At 41.6% G+C, this 15,130-nt stretch overlaps 1 protein-coding gene across 2 annotated transcripts in view; it reads right to left on the bottom strand.

Annotated features, from left to right (window-relative positions):
* The window catches only part of ZWILCH (zwilch kinetochore protein), a 405,441-nt gene that overhangs the window by 163,294 nt on the left and 227,017 nt on the right, over positions 1–15,130 (bottom strand). For both annotated transcript variants that reach the window (XM_086957998.1, XM_086957999.1), the window contains 2 exons: positions 9,160–9,231; positions 8,251–8,344 (listed from right to left, as the gene is read on the bottom strand). In XM_086957998.1, the coding sequence (XP_086814124.1) occupies positions 8,251–8,344; positions 9,160–9,231 (166 nt within the window). The remainder of the gene's footprint in view (positions 1–8,250; positions 8,345–9,159; positions 9,232–15,130) is intronic.

Here is a 15,130-nt window from a genome sequence, read left to right as displayed (position 1 = left end):
TCTGGGCCAGCTGCCTTGCGTGGGGCTACCCACCCTATTACTTTTTCAATCTCTAAGGGGGTAAAGAGATCATAGGTGTGAGAGGTTCAATTACTAGTTGCAAGTTCGTCCTGGCATTCAGTTCCCCTTCTGGCGGAAGGTATAGAGCCTTAAAGTGTTTGGCCCAACTTTGAGGGGGGATGTTACAGGGTCTAATAGCTCCCTCGGGCCTATTCCGTATGGCTATAGCATTCCAAAAGGACCTTGGGTCCCTACTTTTACTAGCTTGGAGCAGGTCATCCCAGAATTTGTCTTCCCACTCCTCCCTAGCAGTTTTGAGGGATCTATTGTATGCCTTCCTTGCTTCCTGTATGTCACTGTGGGATTTATGCTTTACTGCCTCTACTAGCTTTGCCTTATGCGACCTACATACTTGGGTATACCAGCCATCCTCTAGGTTTTTAGATTTCTTATTACCCGATTTACTAGAGTGAGTGGTGAACACGTTTGTCATGGCCTCCACTAAGGAAACAAAAAGTCTACTCACTCCACCCACCCCTTCAAGGGGGGACCCCAGAGTTGACATTGCATGATTTAAGAGGGATGAAATTTCCCCAACCCTTGCCTCAGAGAGGACCAATTTGGCCCATTTTAAACATCTACCACAGGGCGAGACTTCAGACTCGTCGAGGGGTACAACTACCAAGTTATTATCACCCTTTCTTACTGGTCGCCACCAATAGTCCATGGTTAATGAAAGTGAGTTGTGGTCACTTTCAGTCGTGGCGACCACCAGCATATCCCTCACGTGTTTCCATAGATATACATCTATTAGCAGGTAATCTATCCTGGAGGTATGTCCTGGTCTATTGTATGTATGCCCCCCCCCCCCTGTCTGAGATTGTCCTCCCATTGGCTGCCCTTAGATTGAATTCAAGGGTCAGGGAGTATAGCTGAAGCGCCACTTCTGACCACCTCCTGACAGATGGGATGTCCAGTACAGGGACCCCCAGCCTAGAATCCTCCTCATCTTGGTCAATGGCAACGTCCGATCCCAAAGGCTCGAACGTGCAGTTCATATCACCCGCTACCAGTGTACACATCTTATGTGGGGTTTTATTTAAGAGGGTTTCAAGGAGAGATAATACGGGTTACTTTCTCCCACCCTTAGTCCCACGAGCGTAGACGTTGAAAACATTTAGAATCAGTCTTCCCCTTTGATCTGTTAAGGTGATGTTTTGGATGTCAGGGCAGCCTGTGTAAAGCTCCTCTACACTGCAGTCAAGGGAGGCTGCAACCCAAATGAGTAGGCCGCCCGACGGTCGCCCTCTCCCTGTTTCCGAAGCTCGTGCAGGGACGGAATGAGAAGAGAATCCCACCCTGTGTACCGGCACCAGGCTCCACGTCTCTTGGAAGATGCACAAGGAGTGCTCATCCACCCAAGCAGTAAAATCGGGTAGAGCCAACTTTCTTGCAATCCCTGCGACATTCCAGCTGAAAACCTTAAAAGCTAGGTCCGTCTAGACAGGAGGCGAAGGTTTAAGCTATGTGAATCTAATAAAGCCGGCAAGAGCCTGGCGGCATATTTGAAATTTAAGGTCCAAAAGAATGCTATTAATGTTATCAAGGACTCGGCGGGAGTTACTCACTCGGATCCCCAAAAAATAACCAAAATCTTTAAAGACTTCTATAAGGACTTATACGCCAAAAACGAATTGGTGGCTGAAGACAAAATTCAAGAATATCTTCAGGAGTGTGTATTGCCAAAGTTAAAGCCTGAGGAACAACTCAGTCTTAATGAGCCGATCTCGGCTACTGAGGTGGAAAAAGCGATCAGGGGATTGAAATGTGGGAAGGCACCGGGCCCGGATGGCTTTACGGACAAATTCTATAAAACCTTTCAATCAGATTTGGTTGACCCTCTTCTGAGCCTCTTTCACAAATTTACTGAGTCGGGGGAAGTGAGGGGTACGTTAGCAGAGGCGACTATTGCAGTCCTGCCAAAGGACGGCAAAGACCCGTCGCTACCAAAAAATTATAGGCCGATTTCCCTGATTAATTTAGATTGTAAATTGTTGGCCATGATTCTGTCAGCTCCTTCCTACTCTCGTACACCCATCTCAGGCGGGTTTCTTAAAGCATAGACTGTCTAGTGATAACACCAGGGTGCTAGCCCATGCCCTAGAGAAAGCAAAACTTCTGAATACTCCCACAGTAGCTGTCATGCTGGATGCCGAAAAAGCATTCGACAAGGTGGATTGGTCCTTCCTTAAGGCGGTGTTACACCATTTTAACTTAGGAGAAACGTTCACTAAACTCGTAATGGCTTTGTATGCCGGCCCCACTGCAAAAGTCAGAGCAGGTGGCTCCTTCTCATCTTCTTTCTGCCTGAAACAAGGGACGAGGCAAGGTTGCCCATTATCACCATCTCTGTTCTTACTAGCAATAGAACCCTTTTTGTGGCATATTAGACATAACGAAGCCATCGCTGGTATCCCATTTGATGACTGCACTGTAAAATTGACGGCCTACGCCGACGATGTGCTGATCTTAACGGAAAAAGCCGACGAGGCTATCCCGGCCTTGATGGACACAATCGAGGGGTTCTCTAGAGTTTCAGGATATAAACTGAATAAGGACAAAACAGAAGTTAAGTTGTTAAACAATATCGGGAGTAAAGACATTCTAGGCTCCTCTGGCCTTACCTGGCAACCGAAAGCTTTTAAATATCTGGGCTTAGATTTTGAAAGGGATTTGATTAAGACTCTGAAGTTAAATGAAGACTTAACATTAAAAAAGATATCCACATTGCTAGATAGCTGGTCACCAAAATTTTTATCCTGGTGGGGTAGGGCTGAGACCCTTAAAATGATGTGCACGCCTCTAGTTAACTATCTAGCCTGCATGCTCCCGATGACTTTTTCAGACGAATTCATCAAGAAGGTGGACAGGTTGTTCGGAGAATTCCTGTGGCGAGGGAAAAAAGCCAGGATATCACTAAAAAAGCTGCAATTAGCAAATGAAAAAGGCGGCCTGGGCCTGCCCTCGTTCAGGAACTACCAAGCAGCCTTCCTCTGTAAGCAAGGGGCCCTTTGGCTAGTTGATGATACATCCTACACTCCAGTGTGGCTAACTATCGAAAGGTCGTTAATGGCACGTGCACCCCTCTCGGCTCTCCTCACCATGGATTTGGCCCATATACCTCACTCTAAATACATTCTACTAAATACTAGAAGAGCACTCCTCCGACTTGACCAATCCCATAAGACTGCTTCGGTGATTAAGAGATCTACTCTACTCTCATTATGGCATAACCCTATGCTCAGGATAGAGGGGAAGACCCTTTACTGGGAACTGTGGGCGACTAAGGGTATACATATAGTGAATGACCTCTATGAAAGTGGTAGGCCTCTACCCTTTTCGATATTGCAAGAGAGATTTAACTTACCACCCATAGAATTTTACCAATTCCTGAAATTGAAAGCTGCTATCTCCAAACGTCCCCTATCTACAGACTCGCCTTGGCTGGTGACCCGCCTCCGATTACTGTACCATGCTGGTCATTTTGTTTCCAGAGTATATAAACTGCTCCTTCCCCTTCCCAAGAAGCCACATAAGTTGACCGAAAGCAAGTGGGAATCAGAGCCTAACTCCACAGGAATAGTGATTGATTGGGAGGTCATACATAACACCGCACTAAAAAAACAAGGTTTCCCCGATCCTATGCCAAACGAAATATATGTTGTTGAACAGAGTGTTCTGGACCCCTCAGAAACTGTTTAAATGTAAACTGAGGGACACGCCTAACTGTTGGAACTGCCAAGAAGCACCAGGTGACTTGGCACACATGCTTTTTAACTGTTCCCTACTACGACCATTCTGGAGTAAAATATTTACATATATTCAACAAATATTTGGAATAACTCCTACTCAAGAATTTATATATGTCATTCTGGGCCCTCTAGAGGAACAATTGCCAGACATTCATGATAGACAACTGCTTGATATCATGTTGACATTGGCGTGCAAGGTCATACTTTACAAGTGGAAAAATTTTGCTGAAGTCAACTTTAAAATGTGTCTGGAATGGCTTTCCTTTCTAAGAGGGGCGGACAATCCTGCGCTACAGTCAGCCACTTGGAAGCCTTCGAACAACAAACTCTGGTCATCCCTGGATGCGTCATCCTACCACTTTGAACCCCCATGACGCACATCTCAATGGTCAACTTGTTCAATAGAATCGATATTGAATTTTAGTGTGTTCGACCATATATGCTTACTGTATATTTCCTACTACATGCATACCGAACCAGGTCTGGGTAAACTGGTTGTGACTGCTCTATGGATACACCTGTCCTCTCTCTTCTCTACTCTCTTCTCTTCTCTCTCGTTTTTCCTCTCTTTTTCTCTCCCCCTTTTCTTATCTTTCCTCTTTGACTTGATTTGATTACTGTAAGTGTCTTGGTGCCATCATTCTATTCATTTGTACCTTGGAAGATTCATTGTATTGTTTTTATTTTCATCTTTGTTCTTCAATAAAAAAAGATTTGAATTAAAAAAAAAAAGCTAGGTCCGTCACAACTGGAATGTCGCTGGACGCAAGAGAATCCCTGTCTATGGCCCTCATCAAGGGTGCCTGAAGGGGGCAAGGATCTTGGGGAATACCTTAAAGGTTGTCATCTCGCTAATATCATCAATTGAGAGAGGGACAGTTTGAGGGGATGGTACTCCAATTGGATCTACTCTACTCACAGATTCTTTATTCCTACTTATCCTGGGGTCAGCCTCCTCCAGTCAGTGGGACCCTGGTATCCACAAGGGATTCGCCTCTGGACCCCCAGCAGCTCCTGCCCAACATGTCTCCCAATTTTGGCCGAAACTGGGGGGGCTCAAACTTCCTCCAGTTAAGCTAACAATATGTCTGGGGTAAAAGTAGGATAAATCTACTACTTTAACCCCCGGAGCCCCCATGTTTCTAATTGGAGTACAGATGGAAGGGACTACTCTAGGGTCTTGAAAATGTATTATTATACAGTCCCCCTCCTGAGTTTTTTTACCCTGCCCTACCCACTCAACCCTGCGAACACTTAAGATGATCCCATCCACACCCAAAGGGATTGGCTTGTTTGACTTGAGCCAATGGATGCATTTATTTTTGATGGATTGATGGTTTTCCATTTGGCCTTCCTTGAGGGGGGGTACATTTACCAAGACAGCAACGAAAGGTTGGCAGTCTGGCGGGAGGTTTACTGGGGGGATTCGTCGTACTGGATTTCTAGGGCCCGATAGGGTAGTAGTTGGAGCTGTAGGTTGGGGGACAGGTCTAGTAGCTTTCCCTGGTGCTAGTTTTTGGGCTTTTTCACCTGTGCGTGATGTTTGAATGTCTTTCACTTTACCGCTAGCTGTCTGTTGCTGTTTTTGTGGGGGTGGCTTAGACTTATTTGTAACAGCCTCTAAGTGTACTGGAGGTCCCTTAGGTTTTGGCCCTACTAAGGAGGTGGAAGAAGTTTTGGGAGCTGAGGTTTGTGCTCTATTACTTTCAACCTTATTTAAACATTTTGGGGGTTTAGGATCTTTCTGTGGTGGTAGTTCGCTCCCCCTTACACCCATATCAAGGTTTTCACTCGCTCTGGCTAGTTGTTTAAATGTAGTTTTGAGTGAATGGAACCCGTCAAGGGTTGATTGTTCAAGTTTATCTATCCTCGCCCCCAAGCCCTTAACCTGTATTAGTAGGGGCATCAGGAGACTATTTACCTTCTCCAGGATATTTTCGATAGTTATCGGGTTTGTGGGCTTGGAAACATCGGAGACATTAGCGGAGTTATCATTTATAGGTGGCCCCTTTGGAGAGACCACAACATCCCCCTCTATGTCCGCTTCTTTCTCTGTTGACCGGCCCCTAGGGATTTTCACACCAACTCCAGAAGGCTTTTTTGCTCTTTGGTAAAGAGCGGCCTGTCTCACCAACCTACCCTGTTTACGTTTTCCTGCCTTTTTGTTTACGGACCTTTTATCCAGCCTAGTTTCATAAATATTTACATACGTATAATGATGAGTAAAGGTGAATATAAAGGCAATTTTAGAGTTCAGGATGGGTGGAGAATAACAGTAAAACGTTTTTTTTTAATTTACAGGTGGGAAGTAAAGAGTTTTTAAGTTCAGGGGTGGATAGCACATAGGGGTAGTAAGGGGGTTTTCAGCTTCAGGGCAGTGGCAGGGTATAGAGGTAGTAAATGGTTGTAGGTTCCAGTGATGGGTAGTGGCAGGGGTAGTAGGAAGCTTTATGGTTCAAGGTGAGATAATTATGCTAAACTAATAAATATATCTACAATAATAAAATAATGTATTAACACAGGTTTACAACTACATATTAGCATAATATTTCTTACATTTAAAAAAAATGTAGTGTCCAACTATAAAATTATGTATGCATTTTTATACACATGTATACAAGTTTATTTATATACATACATACACACATATGAACACATGTATACATAAATATACATAATTATATATAGACACATGCAATATACACAACCACACAGATATAAAATTGAATATAATATTATATTTACTATCTCACCAGCAATGTAAATACAGTCCTGGTGTAAAGATATGCAAACTAAAGCACTGCAATGTAAAGGCTCATGCTATGTAATAACTCCAACCATGAGGAAAAATACTCCAAAATAATAACATGCAACTTTCAGATCCAACACTAACATCACTGTTCCAGTCGGGGTTCGGAATAAGGGGTGGCAAGGTCTTGAGTCTCTCTTTCGGGATTTTGATAGATCATTGGCACTACGGATTCTCCATAAAAAACATGTCTCAGATTTGAGAAGAGCAGCTGGAACCTGTGGCTATCCACAGTTGTCTGTACTAGGCCAAACACAGTTGCCAGTAGTGCAGAAACTGGCAACCCTTAAATATACATATATATGTAATGGGTCACTTTGTAGAAAAGCAAAGTAATAAGCAGGGAAGCGGCTGATGGCTCATTGGTATAAGGATGACCATTGATATGCAAGAATTATGGAAAGGGCCATGATTTGGTGCAGGCAAAGAGGATGTAGTGTATGAGCTAATGGCTTCTTAAAGGCATCAGGATGACAATGGGTGGCACAGGGGCAAAGCATACAAATCAGAATACAGTGGAGACATTCTAGCCACAGAAAGAATTCTGAGAAATCGTCCCAGAGGCATGCTCTACTACTCTGTAATGCAGGATCAGCCCTCCGTGGCTCTGGTGAGCCCTCACATGTCTCTCCTGGAAGAGAATGAGAACATTCATCAATTAAATCAGTTTGGGCCATATTGAATGAAGGAGACTAGATATTGTCTCCATAAAAGAGCAGAATGAGTTATTTTCTTTGGAAAGCGAACCTTCCACAGGCCGCTCTTAGGCCGCTCTAAGGAGTCCAGGATTTGATGAATGAGGATGTATGATCTTGACATCAAGGAACAGTTTCCTTGATGTCAAGATCTCCTGCATCTCTACAAGAGGTAGATTCTAGGACTGCACCAACTCATTTGAGATTCTGCCTACTGCAAGAATAAGCCAACCTCTGTGGCACCAGCTTGCTATCGGACGTTATTTGCTTCTGTGGTACTTCGAAGCAGGGATGATCATCTGTAAGTCGGAGTAAGACAAAGTGTAAAGCTCTTTCGCACAGTAAGATTCATCAGCGTACGAAGCATAGACAGTGTGGTACTACAACAATTTTATTGGAATATTGTCTGACATCGTATTTGTGCACTAAATATTGTCTACAAAAAAGATATTTCTGTATCAATATTCTGACATGCAAACATCTTAGACTACTTTTTGGGGTGAATCCAGTAAATATCAGCACACATATGTTTCACAAGCTGACTTGAAGAGTGTCTGCCTGTGGAGAAGATCTATACAAACTAGCCACTGGGTACAGGGGGGTGGGTCTGTAAAAAAAAGGAGCTTGACATATCTTGCTTGCATGGGAATCCAAGAACTCTGCTGTCACAAAAGTGGAAGTGCTCTTTTTTAAGTCTGAGGAAAATCAAATTTAGGGATACACAGATTAAATGAAACGTCATTCGGGCAAAACAAAAACAGGTCTAGATAAAGAAGTTCAATTGACATAAGTCCACTGGACAGATGCAATCACACAGGAGTTCTACAAGCCGAGTTTAAATAAACAAACACAATGTAACAATTATTTGCCACGAGTATACATTAAATGTTTTTAGCATCACTGAGCATGAAATGTGAATCACGACAAAGCTTACCATTCAGAAGCTCCTGTACCAAATCCACAGCCGACCGTGTCTCCAGAGGCTCTGGCCAACCAGTCACCCCAGTCTTCAAGCCTTTTGCCAATGCCTGGAAACATGAAGAATTTGTCTTAATATGTACCTACTTACCAATCTAAGTAAATACGAAGAGGCCTTGCACTTGGGCACTGTACAGGTCACCCTAATCGTAACCCATGCAAGTATTGCCCAGGTGCAGGTGTCCCAATATCAATCACAGTGTAAGCCAATCTGTGATCAGGGGAAACATGAAAGGATATATAAGTAAGGTCAAGGCTTCTGGTGCAAAGATTACAAAGGTCTGGTAGAAAGATATACCAAGTATGGTGGACAAAAGATTAGTAGCCGAGTTGAAGAGATTTATGGAGATATGGGCTTTGGTGATGCATGGGTGTAGATGGCAAAAGAAATGGAGGTAACCAAGGTGTATCAAACAACCCACACTAATAGAGACAGACTCTTTCTACGATACTATTTACAAATTATCAACTGCATAGCCAATTTTATTTATTCAAGTCCTGATTATGGACTGCCTGATCAAAGTGTAGTGTATACAACATACTTTAAGGATGTTAATAACTGGAACTTGGGCTGTTAAGAGGCCTGATCTAGGATGATCAGTAACAGGTTTAGGATTATAATGCAGAAGCCGTATTAGCACACTGTAGTTTTCACTACAGAGAATGTCAAGGTATACTGAGATACTGTCACCTATAATGTTTTGTTGTGCTCTCAGAATTAACATCCCACACATCACAGCCATTTACCAGATGATAACGAAATACATGTAAATTACAACTATGCTAAAAAATAAATACTGTGCAGTACATTAGCCTATTATATTCAGCTAACAACAGGAGGAATACATTCTAAGTATGATCTTACCAGCAGGAAATCAAGCTCTCTGTAAACCTGATAAACAGGGCTTCTCTGATCCCCAGATTCCACCTGAATATTCTTAAGGTGAAAAACATCAACATTAGACCGACGTTACTTCAAATATCAACACAAGGGCAGAATTCATCATTAAGCTAAGGGAACTGATGACAAAAAGAAACATGCATCTATAGACACCAGGCAATGTCATCTGCCCATTTGCTGGCAAGAGCTCAATGGACCATACCCTACAGTGCCAACATTATACCATGAGAAGAAAAGAAAAAAGGCACATAATATCAAATGTCTATTGTAATGGTCTCATGCACCAACCAAGATAAGATTATGCAGGGTCAAAATGAGTATTCAAGGTGTAAAAACAATAGTGCTGATTAAGTGGTAGAGTCACAAGTAAAAAAAGCCCTTTAGAGTTCACATATTTTCCAGCATCTTGTGTGCTGGCTGCTCTTTCATAGCACTAAATGATCTCTACGGGATTGTAGGAGATTCGTAGAGTGAACAGTGCTGCAAAATCCCCTTCATTTCAATGTGTTTTCATGATTTCCAAACCATCGTAAACATTCCCACATGTTAGATACCACTTCGAACAATACAATATAGCCAATTATAATCCTGCAAATGAGGCTGGTAATTTGAGAAATCTATTTTTGAGAATAAGAAAGAGCAGGGAGAATAGCCAGGAAAAACTGATTTTGGAGAACGTCCTGAAAACATTTGCACCACTCGGAAAGGGAGCCTTGACAGCATGTGTGAAGGTAGCCCACGTTGCCGCAAAGCACTTATTACAGACATATGCATGCCAATGATTCCACCTCAGTCCTTGTGGAGTATGAATTGACACTGGTTGGAATCTGGATTCTGTACATCGTGTGGTGACTGTATTCGCCACTCTGCAAACATCATTGCCTCAAAAAGTCACAAACAAATGTTCAGTAGAACACTAATCCGTGTTTTTATCAAGAGTGCATCTGGCGATCAGACTGTACAATGCACAAGGATGGGGGAAAATATAAGGAGCATTCTCTTTATTCAGACGGCAACAGTAGCTTTGAAACAAAGTTCTCAGAACCACCTTGTCCTGATCATGAAACACCATTAAAGTCCGCCAATGCACAAAGGGCTGGTAGCTCTGTGTAAGGGTCTGGTCAGTATTATAGACACTAAAAGAGAAGTCTTCGAAACAGAAGTTTTTAGGTCACATAATGTCAACATCTTAAACGTGTGTGGCTCAGCCTGACCAAGAAAACGTCCAAGGGGCCATGGGGCATCTAATCCAATGGAAGAAATGCATCAGGCAGATCAGATGTCTTGTCTGCCCCACTGGCTGAGGTGAAATACTAAAAAGCCATGTGTCAACAAGCTCTAGTAGTTATTGCAATTATCTACCTTCGTCAGCCAAAAAATGTGAAAAAGACACCGGCTGACAAGGATGATATTCTTCACTAGTACACAGTGGAAGGATGTAAATAAAGTGGTACTGTATCTAGCTCGGATGGAGGATTTTTAGAATGTCACCAGGCCCCCAGAATGTCTGGAGAGGACTTAGTTCTTAGGAGTGCAAACATTAGAGCCACAAGAACAAAGTGCTCAATCTCAACGATGACAGACAGAGGCCAGCAACACTATCCACAGTATATATTTGGTATTTTCTATTGGATAAACAAACATGGTCCTTCTGAGGAAGATGGAATAACACCTAAACCAGGCAAGCCAACGCAGAGCCAACATCCTGGGTCAGCCAGGTCCCTGCTCTTCTGAAGGACCTTTGGTAAACAAATCTTCTGAAGGACCCTTGGTAAACAAAGGAGTCAGCAATAACATATAATAAAGCACCCATACAGACCAACCACAGAACCAATCCTAGGAATCTGGAGCCTCCAGACAATCCAGACAGCAAATTCGTAGCATGTGTTATGCACTTGCGTGGTGAAGAGGTCTATGATTATAGGATCCCATATCTCAAACATATGATAAAAGGTTTGCTTTAGACATTTGTGGGAAGTAGATGCGCCTCCTCATTCTCTCTGCCATGGTACTGGTAATTACAATAAAGTGTAAGACTGACCGGAACATTTTATGAAGACTCTCAGATGGACATGGAGCTATTAAAAACGCATTGCAAGTAGCTGTCTACAGATTCTGTAGTGGTATTTTTCTCTAATTCCATACATTTTTCTTCCAGAGTCTTTCAAGTGCTCTTCTGTTTGATATTATTGAGTTTACTTCCAGCAGAGAATGATTTGAATGGTATATCTTTCTCAAAAAAGGTTTTCAGACAATGAAAGAAATACTGAACTGTTATTTAAGTGCTGGATGTTGAGCAGGAGGGAAACGAAGATCTAAGCAGACAACCAGCTTCTTTCATGATTTGATGGCTATATGGTAGTTTGGGGAGGACTAGCAACATTCAGTGGTTTAGACCTCGAGGGGTTGATTGGTCCAGAAACAGGTGGGACTCTTACTGAGATTAAGCTGGGTAAGGCAAATATTGCATCAAATGTCGATCCCATCATATGTGTGCATCTACAGACTACTTAAAAAACTTTCAAAGAGTCTAGGTTACAGGCTTTGGTCGCCCTATGAATGGCATTTCAGACAAAGTGCTTGAATCTACAAGCGTGCAAAGACTCAAGTACTTTAAGGTACTGCGCGCAATAAAGTCAAAGAAAGATTCAGAAAAAAGTCTGGGCTGTAAGGAGGGGCGAGCAGATCAATAGAAAAGTGCAGCCTGGTGATGGGTAGCATCGAACAACTGAAACACACAATAAGGGGCTCACATGTACTCTGTGCATTTGGTCTGTAGGTCTGCATTGTGGACAAGGGCTAGTACATCTCCAATCTTTTTTGGTACGAAGATTCTTTTGGAGTATCTTCTATCCAGTAGTGATGTTTCCATGTAAAATGGGTGGCACATTATGACTCGGCACGATTTCTATAAAAAAATAGCAGGGCAGTGCTCAGATTTAAGATTGTGGCTATTGAGCTGCGTTCTTTTCATTGGTCAAATATTCAGGAGTTTGCAGAAGAGGAAGGGTTTGGTATTTTAGTGTATAATGTAGGTTTAGAGATGGAATCAGAAAGAGCATTGAAAGTTAATGCGGGATTTAGGTTAAACTGAAGCATGCTTTGTAGTATTTTTACAGTATTGAAAAGAGGAGGTGCTGGATTTAGGTTAAACTGAAGTATGCTTTGTAGTAATTTTACAGTATTGAAAGGAGGAGCTAGCTAAACAATTAGAAAGGGACAAAGTTAAAAATGTGTATGTTAATAGGGGATTAAGGGAAAATAACTGAGAAGGATTCAGGGAGCAGAATGAAGGGGAGCAGCATATGTTGATAAGGAGAAGACGGAAGAATAGTGTGCGATTTGCTGAGTTAACAAGCTGGAGGACAGAGTTGCAATAAGGTAAAGAGTAAATACATTGCAGATTCAAGTGCATACAAATTGTGTAAGCTGGATAAATGGGAATGTAGCGAGGTTAGGAAGAGTGTTATATAAGTCTGTACTAGAATGAGAAGTTCTAGGGTGGTTAGTGGTTAGTAGGGTGGGAGCAGTTAGATGGTGTAGGAATGGTAAGGGGTTAGACAAAAGAATGAGGAAATGGGGAGATGACAGGGAAGGGTGGGATGTTAGCCTAAGAGAACAGGTCACATACAGAAAGCAAGTGCACATTCTAGAATCTGTTTATTATTCTTTTTGGTGAGATTAGTCTGGAAATAGACATGACTTCCATTGTAATCCTTTTTAATCTTCTTAGCCTCCGGAGCCAGATTGTTGAGGATTGTTCAGAGCTGTGATATTTAGGGATAGGCGTCAAGACGTTAAGGATACATTCCTTAAGCAGTCTGGGCCCGCAGAAGCGGGGCTATCAGATAGGACATGCATTGGTGGGCAGATTCTACATGAACTTAGTCTACTCCCACTTTAATGAGAGCTTGGAGATAATATTCAACGAGGGCTACAAGAAACTACTAATGTTTGGTTGGGCAGTTCAAAACTATTTTAACACCACATTCTAAAGAACTCTGAAACTCATTGCATCACCATATGCTCTATTATTCAAATTAAATGTATCAAAACCTCCAGTGTTTTCTTTTTAAATCAGATTACCAGCATCTAACCTTTTCGTGACCCTTTCCAGTAACAGTCTCATCTTCCCACCAGTAACTCGAATCAAGTGATTACATTTTATTTTCAAATCAGGCCAGCCTGTTAACCGTTGCACTTTTATTAAGAAAACATCTTGAAGCCACAAATGGCCTTTTTTTGTTTTTGTTTTTTGTTCAAATGCTTTATTGATTTTCAAAAAGAAACAAAACAACAAGGTAAGGAAAGAAAGAGCAAGAGACAAATATTGAGAAATGTCTACACAGTTGTGAATAGTGAAGTACCCCAATGTAAACTTATGAATCATCTATAATACATAGATTGTAATGGACTAGGGTATCCAAAGTGACCTTATATATTAATATAGATACATACAAAAAAGAGTCTAAGAGGTAGTCAAAGCAATACCATAGAGTTGTTTGTAAGTTCACGGAGGTTTATGAGAGTCGAAATAATTGTCCAGTGTATTCCACATCGGTCTAGATGAGGGTTTCCAAGGCGTGTTTTGTAAAGTAATGTTACCTGCACTCCTAAGGTGAGTAATCCAATTAATCCATCCTTTATAGGATGTCTTACTCGTGTCATTCCAGTTGGTAAGAACCATTTTCACAGCAGAAGTTAGCAGAAGATCAAGGAGAGCTTTATCAAAATCAGAACTCAAGTCCGTCCTTAGAAAAGCCATCATTAAAGTAAAACATTCTTTATTCAATGTACAGTTACACAAAACTATTAAAAAATCAAAAATGCAATCCCAAAAAGATTTCACTGACTTACAATGTAAAATAAGATGGGCTAAATCGCCCGTTTCCTGATTACAATTCCAACATAATGAATCCTCTCGAATTCCTAAAGAAAATAATTGAGCGAGAGTCCAAAAAGCTTTATGTAATAGCCAATACTTGGTTTGAGATAGTACCAGGGATATCTTATTGCATGAGACAGAGCTCCACAGTGTAGACTATAAGGAATCAGATATCGGGACAGAAGAGTGTGAATCCCAGAAAGTGACAGATTTATTATTGAGATTGGAGGTTTTAGGACGAAGAAGTTTATATATCGGAGGGCCCAGTTTGTTTATTTCTGACACAAACATTGGTAGTGATGGTTGTTCAAGGGATAATTTGGTTTTAGACAAAGCAGTTCTTACTTTCAGAAAGTTGTAAAATTCAATATCAGCTAAATTATAACGAGTTTGAAGGTCTGAAAACGTAACTGGGTAAGAAGCATTTTTCAGCTGACAGGGAAAAGAGATACCTTTCTTAATCCAGGAGTCAAAAGTTAAACTTGTACCTTTATAAAGTATTTTACTATTGTACCATAATGTTTCCATTTTAGAGCATTTAATAATGTACTTTAATTTCTTATCTATCTTCAGGAGTGCCAATTTAGTGTTCTTAAAGATGGACTTAGAACTAGATGGATAAAGCTGATTAGTTGTAGGAAGTGCAAGAGGATTTAAGTTGTTAAGGATAGCCTTCTCTACCTCTAACTATACAGGCATGTAGCCAGTGGGGGGGGGGGGGGGGGGGGGGTGAGATCCAATACGAACCTTGTTTTGCTAAAAAATCCGACTGGTATAATCTGAAATCAGCCAAATTCACACCACCTAGTGTTTTATTGAGCCTCAATTTCTTAATGCTAATTTGTGCTTTTTTTCCGCACCAAAGGAATTTAGTGAGGAGAATATCTAGTTTATGATGGAAATCGTCTGTCAAAATGAGTGGGAGCATGGTGATAAGATAATGAACTAAAGGGGTAATCATCATTTTCATAGTTTTAATTCTCCCACACCATGTAATAAATTTCGGCAACCAAGATTCCAAAAGTTAAAAAAAAATTCTAGTATTACTTT

This window comes from Lissotriton vulgaris, chromosome 2_1 (genome assembly GCF_964263255.1).
Source record: "Lissotriton vulgaris chromosome 2_1, aLisVul1.2, whole genome shotgun sequence".
NCBI classification, from domain to species: Eukaryota; Metazoa; Chordata; class Amphibia; order Caudata; family Salamandridae; genus Lissotriton; species Lissotriton vulgaris.
This window is presented reverse-complemented; position numbering and strand designations above follow the sequence as displayed.